Raw genomic sequence first — 12,664 nt, forward strand, 5'->3', positions numbered from 1 at the left:
TATACCTCAAATAGCGTAAATGAATGAATGGTTCCCAGTTTCCGGTATGTGTGAGTGGTTATTTATCTGTACGAATGCCGGCAAGCGAAGCGTGCTTGTGGGAGTGCGCGCGTTTTCTCGATTGTCAGTGTCAAGTCAAGAAAATCTTATCGTTTTCATTACTATTTTATTCTTTTGATTTGTAAATAAATATGCAGTTAATACAAGATTAACTATCTTTAATCTACTTTTCAATCTATTATTGTACTATACTCACTGTGCTATCTCTTAAATATCACAGGTAACAAAGTAAAATCAGTAGTAAATGAGTCTTGCCTTGTTATTTTTTTTAACAATACTTTTGTTTGCAGTGAATTTGTTTAAACCTAATACCGATCTTCCCTTAACAAAAATCATTACTCAAAAATGAGTAACTCTGCAATAGATAATACTTGGACTAAAGATTTAAGAGAAACCCTCAATGGTAAGCTACATGTCCTTTATTTATTTAATTATTTACTGATACACAGTACAGAGCTTAAATCTAGACAATTTAATTTATTATTAGTGTCACTGTTGTTATTTAATACAGTTATTTTTATCATTTATAATCAGACAAACGCAAAGCAACGAAAGAAAGAATATTGTCACAGTCGGACAGCAGCAGAGAAAATTCACGCAGTAGGAAAAGGGCAAAACCCAATGAGAAATCAAGCGTTGAAACACGAGCAAGGCAAGTACTTCCATTTGAAAGCTGCTTATGTTGTCTATGTACAATACATGTAAATGTTGCTAAAACTTGTATATCATTATTTCAGTAAACCAAAGAAGCCTGTTGAACTAGAGACTGACCCATTAATGTTGCAAAGAAGACAGAAACAAATTGACTATGGAAAAAACACAACTGGCTACCATAACTATTTGCAGCAAGTACCTTTGTAAGTTCTACTATCTTGCTCCTTCAGTTTTCTTATAAAAAGTAAAGTTGTAGGTAAAGTTAATATTTGTTTTTTTTTAAATTGCCAAATGCATGTTCAAGAAACTGATAGTTTACTCACAAAGGATTTTGCATAGTTTTGCCTAACCAATTAAGGAAATTTGATAACTTTTTCAAGTGTACTTTTTCACATTCATTTATATAGTCTTGGGTACCTAGGAATAAAATCTAATTTTACATATTATTTCAGAGACAAGCGCACTAAGGATGACCCAAAGACCCCTGATAAATATTCAAAATACAGCCGCAGGTCATGGGACCAATTGATCAAGATATGGAGGTTGAAGTTACATGAGTATGATACTGATGGAGCCAAGTCAAACACTGGGTCTAACTCTGGCTCTGTGGCCGGTTCCGCTACTTATTCTGATGAAGAAGAGGAAGAGGGTGATAATGATGAGCAATAGATATTTTAGTTGTACATAATTAGATTAATTAGGCATAGGAGTTCTTAAAACACCATACAACTTCTGCAAGAATGCTGTTGAATTCAAGGTGTATTCCCATTTGTCCCTGTATGACAGTGGTCATATGGGGTGGGGACTAATGGGAATACACCAAATTCAGGTGCATCCAGATCTGGCTCTTGCACTGCACACAGCATATGGTACATAAGGCAGTTTGCGAATTTTGCACTAGTAGCATTTTGTCAGATCTGGTTGCACCTTCAAGATTAAAAATGCACCTACATGTCTCAAAGCCATTATTGTGATGTCATATCATTGTTTCATGCTATAGCTATTCATAACTTAGTTATGTTTGGACTATCTCAAGGTGTTTATGCTAAGACAAATATAAAACACTGTGCTGTGACCTGTTTATGCACACAATATTGTTCTGCTTATATTACATGATAAGCAGGACTTTATTGTTGGCAGGTACTGTTTCCTTAAATTAATTGTACACCTCTTACAAAAGCAAGCAAGAGTGAACAGAACATTACTATTACTTTTTGAAAGGGGAAAACAATGACAGAGCATTTTACCATGGTAGGATACAAAGTATTTTTTAATTTTACATAAATATTAGTAAACTATTTGGATTAACCTATTTCGTGAATAGGTTAACTAAATATATTTTAAAAAATGGGCTCTAATTGTTTGTCTCTTTTATTATTTAAGTTATTCAATGTTATTAACATATTTTTTGTAACAATTAGGTGCATTTAGACAACTTCATATCTTGCGAATGTTGCACAGAAAAATGAAAATTTTGATGACCGAAGGAAGATGTGGGGGTAGGGCACATTACTTGGTTATTGGCTCTAATACCAAAATATAGATTTTTCTAAAGTCCGACCAGAACCAGATTTATTGCCGAAACGTGAGGGTTCGGATTTTCGGCCGAAACCAAAACTTTGGTTGGACATTAGTTTATTCTACCAATGTTTGACAGATTTTCAGCTCTGTAGCTCTGAATACAGTAACATATATCAATCATTATAAGTGCCTACAATGGCTATAATGCTGTTTACCATAATAGTAAGCTATATGTATTTGACATGACTGATATGTATGTTTCATAAGAATTAGTTATTTGATAAAAAAATGTAAACCCTGTTGATTAAAAAAAAATGCTTGTCATATTTTCAATGTGTAGAAAATTGTGTTTTCTTGGAAGCAAAACTTGTTTGTTTCTCATGCATAGTTCGATTTTGGAATATTTCCATTTAAGCATGAGGAGTAAACGACCATTTGCTTCTTTGCATAATGAAAAAAAACTTTACCATGGGCACATGGTAACAAAGTGGATGAACCACTTGAATAATGACCGTGTTATTAGTTATGCTACTAAATGATGATTTTAATATTGTCATATTTGGGTCATGCTGCCCTAACTACTTGAAGTATTCACATATTACTAGTGGTATAAACTTATGTTAAAATATGTTCTAATAAAACAAATTATGCAATTAATTTCGTTTTAATTAAATACTGATAATGTAGGTACTAATTTATGGGTAGTTCCACTTTATTAAGAATGTCTCTGGCTTGCTTTATGGTCGCATGGTTTTTGGTCTCCCTGGCCAGGGTGTGTAGCTTGTCCATGTACTCCTCAATGTTACTTTCGGTTGCACCTGTTGGGCCACCTGAAAACAATGTGTAAAAACTGAGTGCCAACAGGTAAATAATACTTGTTTCTACAAAATATACCCTAGAGCGATTAGGAACATCAAAATTAGAAATCTTTTTTTTTTCTCTAGCAGTGGTTGGTGGTTTGAGCCACGCTATATAATCTGACATGCCAGCTCATGCCGTTACAGGAACGTATTACCGATGTTTATTCTCCCAAACATCGAAGTTTTACTACTACCACATACACATAATGTTTAAACTGAAGTAGATGGACATCTAGATTTTTTTTTTCAAATAAATATATGTAACAAGCTACCTTGCAAGAGTTGCAAGTAACGGCTTCGGTGATCTCTGCGCGTTGCGAGCCGTCGTTGAGCTCACCTCCTCCGCGGTCTTTGTAGGATGGCGTTCTAAACAACTGTGACAAGTTCCCTAGTATGGCGACCGGGCCATCGCTGCGCTCATCTCCGCGGGTTTTTGTAGGATGGCGTTGAGCTATGAATAGTTACCTGGTATGGCGACGGCTTGCAGCGCGTGCACCAGGGCAGCGACAAGCGCGCGCCGGTGCGTGAGCAGCGCGGCGGTGCGCTCGGCGGCCGCGGCCGTCTCTGCGCGCAGCCGGGCCGTCGCTGCGCTCACCTCCTCCGCGTGTCGTTGTAGGATGGCATTCTAAAAATTATAACAAGTAAACACAAATATTTTTAAATCCTTTTGTTCAGCAGTAATGGTATTTTTTCTGTATAGTGTTTGACCCAATGTTACATACAAGTTCTTCCTGCAATTCAATAATAAAAAATGCCCACAACAGTGATAATTATCTATGAGTAAATTTATTTTAAAATTTTGAAATCCTAATTAAACATTACATGATGTGTAAGTATTGTTAGTTAGTGTTTGCAGACAATTTTGTATTTGAATAATTCACAAACTACTACTGATGACTATCAATATTTTTCAACAGGCATATAGTCAGACCGTAAAAAGTCTGCAGCGATTTTGATAGCCCACGCAGTAAAAGTGTCATTTTAAACGTCAAACTTCTATGAAATTATGACGTATACATAACACTTACACTGCGTGGGCTATCAAATCCGCTGCAGACTTTGTTTGGTGCGACTATACCTATATTTTTAAATTTTACATTTGGCACAAGAAAACACTTCTCAAATTATGATCTACCTGCTGCTCATAATCAGAGTTAGCCTTCCTTAGCTGCCTGAGCTCTGACTCCCTCAGTTTGTTGTGCTGCAGGAACTGGTCAGTGAATATGGGAATGTCTGTGTCCCCACCACCAAAGTCTTCGCCCTACAAATAAATAAATAACAAATTAGGACAAGTCGCCATTTACCGAAATAGTACAGCCGTCCTTCAATATTCAAAAAAAGGAGTCAAACAAGGAGATCCGTTGTTGCCGAAACTGTTTACCAGAACACTAGAACAAGTCTTCCGGAAGCTCGTCCCGAGTTGGGATGATAGGGGCCTCGTCGTCGGAAATAGAAGACTAACTAATCTTCGATTTGCCGACGACATCGTTCTATTCTCCTCGACTGCTTCCGAGCTACGATCAATGCTTCAAGATCTCAGCAATGCAAGCCTCGAGGTTGTTGGACTTCGGATGAACATGTCGAAGACCAAGCTAATGACAAATAGCAGCACGTAGGATTGAGATAAACGGAGAATCGGTTGCATATGTCCAGGAGTACATTTACTTGGGCTAACTAGTTTCCTTCCAGGCGCGACAAGAGAAGGAAGTCGAAAGACGGACTGAAAACGCCTGGAGGAGCTATTGGTCCATGAAATATCTGATGAAAGGCGATCTCCCCCTGTCACTTAAGCGGAGACTCATGGACATGTGCATACTTCCAATTCTCACCTACGGTGCACAAACTTGGTCTTTGACGGCGTGTCAGAGGTCCAAACTAGGGGTTTGCCAGTGAGCTATGGAGCGCAGCATATTAGGTGTGAAATTAATGGATCGTATCCAGAACACCACGCTGCGCTCCAGAACAAAAATAGTCGACGTAGCTCGGAAAGCGGCCAAGCTAAAGTGGGACTGGGCTGGTCATGTCTGCTGAATGCAGAGTGAGCTGTGGGCCAAGATCGCCACAGAGTGGCAGCCCAACTCAAAACGAGGATTTGGCAGACCACGTCGGCGATGGCGAGACGAGTTAGAATCCTTTTTAAGGGAACGGCCAGAGAGTGCACAGGATCAAGAAGACTGGAAAAAGTGGGGGGAGGCCTTTGCCCAGCAGTGGGACATTATAGGCTCCCAATAATAATAATAGGACAAGTGGGAGACTAAAATCATCACTGATGATGATTAGAACTGTAATAGCTTGATGTAGTTAAATAGGTACTGAGTAATGGAATGGATTTTAAAAGGTTGTCAGACTGTTCTTACTAAGTAATAGGTATTATCGTCAGGTGACAAGCAAAACTCACTTACCACCACAAGTTCATAGCCATAGTGAACCATATTAGTGCTAAATAAAGATTGATTTTTGTTTTTTTTTTTTTTAGTAATTAGTGACTTTTCTTTGTCACCTGAAGTTATATTCAATGCAAAATTAAGATTCAGAAGTGTTAAGTAGACCTAGGATAAAGTATAAAACCATAATTTTACAGTTATTAGTGTTATTACATATTTAAAGAGAAAAATCGCTGTACAAAGTTTATAGAGCTATGTCATGTGCTTGGGACACATCTTTCAGAGTGCTTGTATTTAGAGATGAAAGTGTTAATTGATGAGCAGGATGAAGGCGCAGGACTTTGCGTAGAACTGCGGCGAAGGATGTCGTCAAAAATAAAAAGCTTCATATGCTCAACAAAATCGTAGTTTTAATTTGCCATAAACCAAACTACATTTTGTCCACGTCACAGGTCGATGAAATAGGATTTACATTCACATATTAAAATGATAAAAGTGTAAAAATAAATTAACTAATGCAGAGTCGTTACATCTCTAGCTGAGGGGGAACAAAAGACAAGACCGGCCGGATAGGTGTAGAGTGGCAACACAGAACATAGAGTAGGTGTTGCCTGTATAATAATAGACAGATGTAAAGGGTATATTACACGTACGATATATATACGATTTCCAACACTCCTCCTTACACTTTACATGCCAAGAAAAATCTAAATATGGCTCTACATAAAGCATGCTTATAATAAATTACATGCTGCAACATAGACATACAGAAAAACAGGCTATGACAGGCATTACATTTTTTTTTTTTTAACAAAACTATAGATATCTTAATCAACCCCTGTATACATTTAAATAGCTTAGCAGTAAGTACATAAAAAAAACATCTTCAAACACAATATTATTAGTTAACAAGCCCTCTAGTTGAATTAGGCATTTAGGTCTTAACATAACTTAGGTATATGTTCATTGCTTTTATGGGAGTATTTAAAAAGAAAACTTCTAAGCTCCTTGGCTATCACAAATAACAACATAACGTTTTGTTGATAATTTCAAAAAAAATTCAAACAAAGCAAATGCTCCTACAATAATCTCCAAAGGGCTATGTACCAAGACTCACAATTAGAAAGTGACATATAGTACAACGCTTTTCTGGCCTCCCAGTTACAGCTTACATAACAGCCTAAATTAAGGATAAAGCCGGTATAGGACTTGTAAACAAATCATTAGCCCATACTGCAAAAGCATATGCATTATTAAAACTTTGTGAAACAAATGTCACTATTTATAGTATTTATTAAGTAACGTTGCACACGCTTTGCAATGCGCCAATGACTCATTGTATGTGTTTAAATACATAATATTTGGTTACATTTTAAAAATATTTGGCCAAGTACAGACAATAATGAAAAATAAACACATGTATAGAACACACTTCTTTGATTGCCTGTAATTACCAAAATAAGTCTAGCAACCACTTTATGTACCTACTTATTAAGATTGATAAGTTGTGAATGTTCCAATCTATAAAATCCATGCATGACAAATATCAAATTAGCCCATATGTTGGTTAAAATATTAAAATTAAAATTGTAAAAGTTGTAAACATTTGATAAAATTTAAAATTAAATAAAATACATGACAAATTACAACATTCTACATATAGGCAATATTAGCATTATTCATGATATAAATGCATGGCTCACATGTTGAGTGAAGTGACACAATAATATCCTCAAAAAAAAATAGATTATATATTACACAATGTGATTTGTTTGCCTAAGGCCATACAAATTATGATTTCTCACTGTTTTTACTAACAGATGGCCTGTAATTATTTTGACATAAATAAAGAATTGCAGATGTTACACTGGTAAAACAATAAAAAGGAATATATCTTATGCCTTAAATGTATAAGGTGCAAAAGTGTCCGTGAGGCGTAAAGTACTGTAGCCACGGGCAACCAACCTTATTTAAATTTGTGAAGGCTTGCCTGATGTGTTGATCTACAGGCATGTCTACCAGAATCCATTTTTAGGTAAAGAATCGCACTCACCTTGCAATTCACGAACAGCCATTATAGTTTCTGATTGAAATGGTCAGGCATATTACCTCGTGTCTTACATAGGTAGCGACGTGCACAAGACGTGTCGCATACAGCCGGCAGCGTCGGTTCGTTTAGTGCAAATTAGCATAGAAGACATGGCACAACTACCTACTTTATCAGCTTTGTCGGTTAAGACAATCATTATTTTTGATGCTCACATATTAAAATTGCATGTTACTTACGGGAAGTGAACAAGACGTGTCGGAAACAGCCGGCAGCGTCAGCTCACTTTTTGAGTCCAGCAGAGAAGTTACGGAGCCCATCAGATTACCAACTTCATCACCTTTGTCGCTTGATACAGACTCTGGCAGAAAAGATACAATACCTTTAGGCTCAAAAGCTTCATCACCTTGGAGCTTGATGCAGACTCCGGCAGAGAAGATATGGCATCCATCAGATCACCAGTTTCATCACCTTTGTCGCTTAATGCAGACTCCGGCAGAGAATACACGGCACCCAGAGGATCATTAGGCATTTGAATATTAAAATTGTCTTTGTTATAAAAATAATAATTATCGAAATTGAAATTGGCTCTGCATTTAATTTTACCACTGTCAAGTTTTTCAATTGAATTATCCTCAATAAAAATGACTAGAAATGATTGCAAAACTATATGAGGATAAGGCGGATCAAATAAGCTATATCTTAGAAAAATATCACCATAACCAACTAAAAGAAAAAACTTTGCTCTAATGTCAAGCCATTGAATAGAAACATATGCATAGGTAATACTATCGAAAATGCTCAAGTGAGTAGCAACTTTAAAAGACTCAGTCATAAAGCTTTCGAGTATCCCATAAGCAGTAAATTCTAAATGACATAAATGGCTGACATGAATAAAAGACTCTGTCCTCAAGCATTTGGGTAATCCATAGGCCATAAAGCCAAAATAGCATAAGTGGCTAACATCAATAAACGACTCAGTCCACAAGCATTTGGTCAACCCATAAGCCGTAAGGCCAAAATAGCATAAGTGGCTAACATTGATAAACAACTCAGTCCACAAGCATTTGGTCAACACATAAGCCGTAAATCCCAAACAGCACGAGTGGCTAACATCGATGAACGACTCAGTCCACAAGTCTTTGGACAATCTATAAGCTGCAAAACTGAAATAGCATAAGTGGCTGACATCACTAACGGACTCAGTCCACTAGCATTCAAGCACTCCGCCTGACAGTGTGCTGGAAGGAGATACCACTCCCCAGTAACAAACACACAGGCCGGATAAAAGCAGCATAGAGTTGGCTTTATTAAAATTAATAATGTTAGTTTGCTTTGGACAGTAAGCCAATGTGGTTAGGTGTGTGATACTAAGCTCTTTAAAATAAATGGCAAGTTTATTGCATGTAAAATCGAGCCTACTATGAAAAATCTGTCCTGGCAAAACAAAGTGTTTCTCAATAATATATATAAAAGCAAACAAAAGAGAACTCACCTTAAAATATTGCTTCAATTCCCATATTCTTCGGGTACAAAGGTTTGTGAAGGCCAACAAGATGCAAGTTACGCCCCAAAAACTGGCTTGCATAAGTCCATTCACATCAGGATATATCTTGGGTTGAGTAGCGAGCCTACTGCCAACAGATATTGGCGCATCGCTAACATTCATGGTGTCTTTCTGGAAATTAAAACACATGCACTTTTTCCCGTCACCACAAACCCACATACCTGATCCTGACAAGTGGTATCGACATTTTAGCAAAGTGTCCTTTGACACAGTCAGCACAGTATGAGCATTCACTGTCCTTTGCCTGTGCAATGGCTTGGAATGCTCCTCCTCAAAGACGCACTGCACTTGTACCACATACAAACCATTCTCCTTATAAGCATTAAATATTTGGTTGCCAGTGACTTTCAGAGAATCATAGTTTTTATAAAGATCCTTTTGGAAAACAACAGTGTAATAGGAACAACTCCCAAAGTAAATAAGTCCTACATACAGAAAAATGATAGAGACAACAAATACATGGAAAACATTTCTAAAGATGACATTAGAAGATAAAAGGGCCCTACATGTATTATAACTAAGTAATTTAATACCATTTGCTAGTATATTCATTCTTGAATGTGATGGCCTCCTCTTCTTGTCGTCCAGAACACGCTGCTACTCCTTCCTGGTCCTTGCAGTACTAGGGCACGCGTATGTTTCACCGACACCTCGTCAGTGAAGCAGACTGTTTCCATGGTTCCATGTTGCATCATTGTGTAGGCATTTTACAGGGAGAGATCACACCCCTGTGATCATTTGTGTTCCATCCAACATCATTGTGAATTGTGACTGGTATTAGTTGAGCACAGAGACGACGTGAAACGTGAAAGGATATTTCTAACCTCAAAATTTTCACTCCGATACAATCATACCTTTCTTTGGTTTCTAATTGCCAGTATCCTCGCGGCATTCACCACTGGGCAACTTAACCTGATGAGCAGGATGAAGGCGCAGGACTTTGCGTAGAACTGCGGCGAAGGATGTCGTCAAAAATAAAAAGCTTCATATGCTCAACAAAATCGTAGTTTTAATTTGCCATAAACCAAACTACATTTTGTCCACGTCACAGGTCGATGAAATAGGATTTACATTCACATATTAAAATGATAAAAGTGTAAAAATAAATTAACTAATGCAGAGTCGTTACATCTCTAGCTGAGGGGGAACAAAAGACAAGACCGGCCGGATAGGTGTAGAGTGGCAACACAGAACATAGAGTAGGTGTTGCCTGTATAATAATAGACAGATGTAAAGGGTATATTACACGTACGATATATATACGATTTCCAACATTAATTACTTACAGACGCTGGAGTAATGCAGGGTCTGGGCCTAGGAGGTGTTTGTTGCCGTGGTACTGCAGGTGCACTGGGTCCATTTGCTGTTACAGTGCTTGGTTCAGTGTTAGTTTGAGGTGCTGCTGCAAAAAATAAGGCAAAGAATCTCAGTGATGCATGTTTAATTAATACAAATTAAATTGTCATAATTATTATTTCATGAGATAGATAGCAGACAAGTCATTCATTAGTAAATAGTGTGTGCCAACTTTTCAGAACAGTATTTCTTGAGTGTAATTTTCAGACTAAAGGTACCCACTAATTTATCTGTGCCCTCTTATGCTTTTATACTTACCAGTACTGACACCCTCACTGGCTTGGTTGTGATTGTGCTTCATCTTCTTAGCCGCTCCAACAGAATGCTTTTGCTCCATTTGTTGTCTTCTAAATTCCTTGTAAGCATCAGTTTTCTTGTATTCATCCCACTCCTTATTGTACCTTTGTAAAAACGGCAAATTTTCATAATGTAAAAACAAGCATAAAAATTTAAATGTAGCTGAAACTGCTCTTATATATATACAAATTAAAATGAGCAGCTACAAGTGGCCCTAAGCCATATTTTCAACTTGGTTTTGATTACTCCAATAAAATTCTGTAGAAGAAAGGATAATAAGTGATCACAATGTAATAATTAACACAATATGACTAAAGGATAATTCACAATCTGTATGCAAACAGCTAAGAGTTTCATTAGGAGTGCCCAAATAAATTAGTTACTTTTCTTTGTCTTGATCAGCCGCATCCAAATATTGTTGTTTTTCCTCCGCTGGCAACTTGCTCCACTCGCTGGCGAGCTGGCGCGTCAACTCCGCAAACCCAAGCTCAGGGTGCTCGGCGCGTAGTTGGTCGCGACGCTCATTCAAATATCGTACATATCCTAGATAACAAGCAAGTAAAATAGTGAAAATAATAATACAACTCATGTTCTAAATAATGAAGTATAGACGCGTTGAGTGATCAGAGATAGGTGGGGTAGGAAGTCGATTTATATAAAATTTCATTATTAATTTCATCTAACAAATAGTTTGCAAACTATTAAGAAAACTTTCTTGCCTGTTAGTGGCTGGCGTGGTGCAGTTACGTCCCGGGGGACTTTAGGCTTCCGTTTTTTGGGCTTCTTCGGTGATGGTTTTTGAGGATCCTTTGAAGCATCAGAAGCAGCGACACCATTACTTGAGGGTGGCACATTATTCTCCAGCTCTGTACTCGAGGACATAACTTCCTCATTTGCATTTTCTGAAGATGGTTGTTGCGGAGTTTTTGATGGATCATCCATTCTTATATTTTTTTAGATTAATATTTTTGATACTAGAATAGTGTAATATACCGCTAATATTGCCAAAATCGATAAACAATTGCATACAAGCACAATTATATATCTACGAATTGACTAATGACATTGATTGACATTTCTTTTTTTTTATATTTTAATCGATTACATTCGTATTATTCGAGGCAACAGTAAAGACGACAAAAAGATAACGTCCAAAAACAAGCGTCGAGAAAATCACAATTCACTTTGTTGTTTGTAATCGAGGAAGGTGCTTTTTGCGTCTCTTTCACACCTATCTCCATAATTTGCTCTAAGCTGTAAAAGTTTTAGTTGCACACGGTTCAAGTAGCTTGCGCGTGTTGAGGCACTTGCGCAGATTATGTGTATATCATGCAGTAGGGCTACCGCCAATACCGAAAATCGTCAATTGCGGGCATTTTTCTCTGTCACTCTAATTACGCCTTCATTGGAGTAAAAGAGTAAGATCCCCGCAATTTGCGAATTTCGGTTTTCGCGGTAGCCCCTCAGGCTTCGAGCAACACGGAAGGGAGGCGGCATTCGCACTATTTCCCCTCTGCCGAGGTACAAGATTAGCGCGTCAATCTAATCTAGCGCGGGTAATAAAACTAGTTGCACTTGGATTTTTCACTAGACCGAGTCCAGACGCGCGCGTGAACACTGCTGCACAAAAATGCCTGTTTGCTCGGTTTTTTGTTATAAAAAGAGGTCTGGGACATCAAATTTACAAAAAGAAAGTGTTACATTTAACATGTAATATTTTTTTTACATATCATACGTTTAATTACAGTCAAACACAATTATTATATTTTAGTCTCATGTAATTGTTAGATTTATCGATTTTGCTCGCTCAGTACAAATTGCGGATCGGTCGAGCGACAAATCCGACTACTCATCTCTCAGAATACAATAACATACTTCAACGAAAATGTTAGTGTGCGTGTTGTGACACTTGTCACTC

At 37.4% G+C, this 12,664-nt stretch overlaps 2 protein-coding genes across 3 annotated transcripts; one reads left to right on the forward strand and one right to left on the reverse strand.

Moving 5' to 3' along the window:
- Positions 1-93: 93 nt before the first annotated feature.
- On the forward strand, positions 94-1,473 carry LOC134796118 (histone RNA hairpin-binding protein). The gene is made up of 5 exons (XM_063768080.1): positions 94-280; positions 351-463; positions 595-712; positions 798-917; positions 1,167-1,473. The coding sequence occupies exons 2-5, from the start codon at positions 406-408 to the stop codon at positions 1,381-1,383; spliced, it is 513 nt and encodes a 170-aa protein (XP_063624150.1). The 5' UTR covers positions 94-280; positions 351-405; the 3' UTR covers positions 1,384-1,473.
- A 1,411-nt stretch (positions 1,474-2,884) lies between these two features.
- Positions 2,885-11,785, reverse strand: LOC134796115 (high mobility group protein 20A). Of its 2 annotated transcripts, none has more exons than XM_063768077.1 (7): positions 11,466-11,785; positions 11,130-11,289; positions 10,708-10,850; positions 10,380-10,492; positions 4,231-4,356; positions 3,561-3,720; positions 2,885-3,065 (listed from the first exon to the last, which is right to left on the reverse strand). In XM_063768077.1, exons 1-7 carry the CDS (start codon positions 11,686-11,688, stop codon positions 2,926-2,928), a joined length of 1,065 nt encoding a protein of 354 aa, XP_063624147.1. In that variant the 5' UTR covers positions 11,689-11,785; the 3' UTR covers positions 2,885-2,925. The 2 variants fall into 2 exon arrangements, with proteins under 2 accessions (XP_063624147.1, XP_063624146.1); XM_063768076.1 differs by having other exon boundaries at positions 10,380-10,495.
- Positions 11,786-12,664: the final 879 nt, after the last annotated feature.

The sequence above is a fragment of the Cydia splendana genome, chromosome 13, assembly GCF_910591565.1.
Source record: "Cydia splendana chromosome 13, ilCydSple1.2, whole genome shotgun sequence".
In the NCBI taxonomy this organism is placed as follows: domain Eukaryota; kingdom Metazoa; phylum Arthropoda; class Insecta; order Lepidoptera; family Tortricidae; genus Cydia; species Cydia splendana.

Coding starts and splice junctions, on each gene's coding strand:
- LOC134796118 (XM_063768080.1), top strand. CDS start 406: ATGAGTAACTCTGCAATAGATAATACTTGGACTAAAGATTTAAGAGAA. Junction 464..594: donor TTTAAGAGAAACCCTCAATG/GTAAGCTACATG, acceptor ATTTATAATCAG/ACAAACGCAAAGCAACGAAA. Junction 918..1,166: donor TATTTGCAGCAAGTACCTTT/GTAAGTTCTACT, acceptor ATATTATTTCAG/AGACAAGCGCACTAAGGATG.
- LOC134796115 (XM_063768076.1), bottom strand. CDS start 11,688: ATGGATGATCCATCAAAAACTCCGCAACAACCATCTTCAGAAAATGCA. Junction 10,496..10,707: donor CAGTGAGGGTGTCAGTACTG/GTAAGTATAAAA, acceptor TATTTTTTGCAG/CAGCACCTCAAACTAACACT. Junction 3,066..3,560: donor GCAAGCCGTCGCCATACCAG/GTAACTATTCAT, acceptor CATTGTTTTCAG/GTGGCCCAACAGGTGCAACC.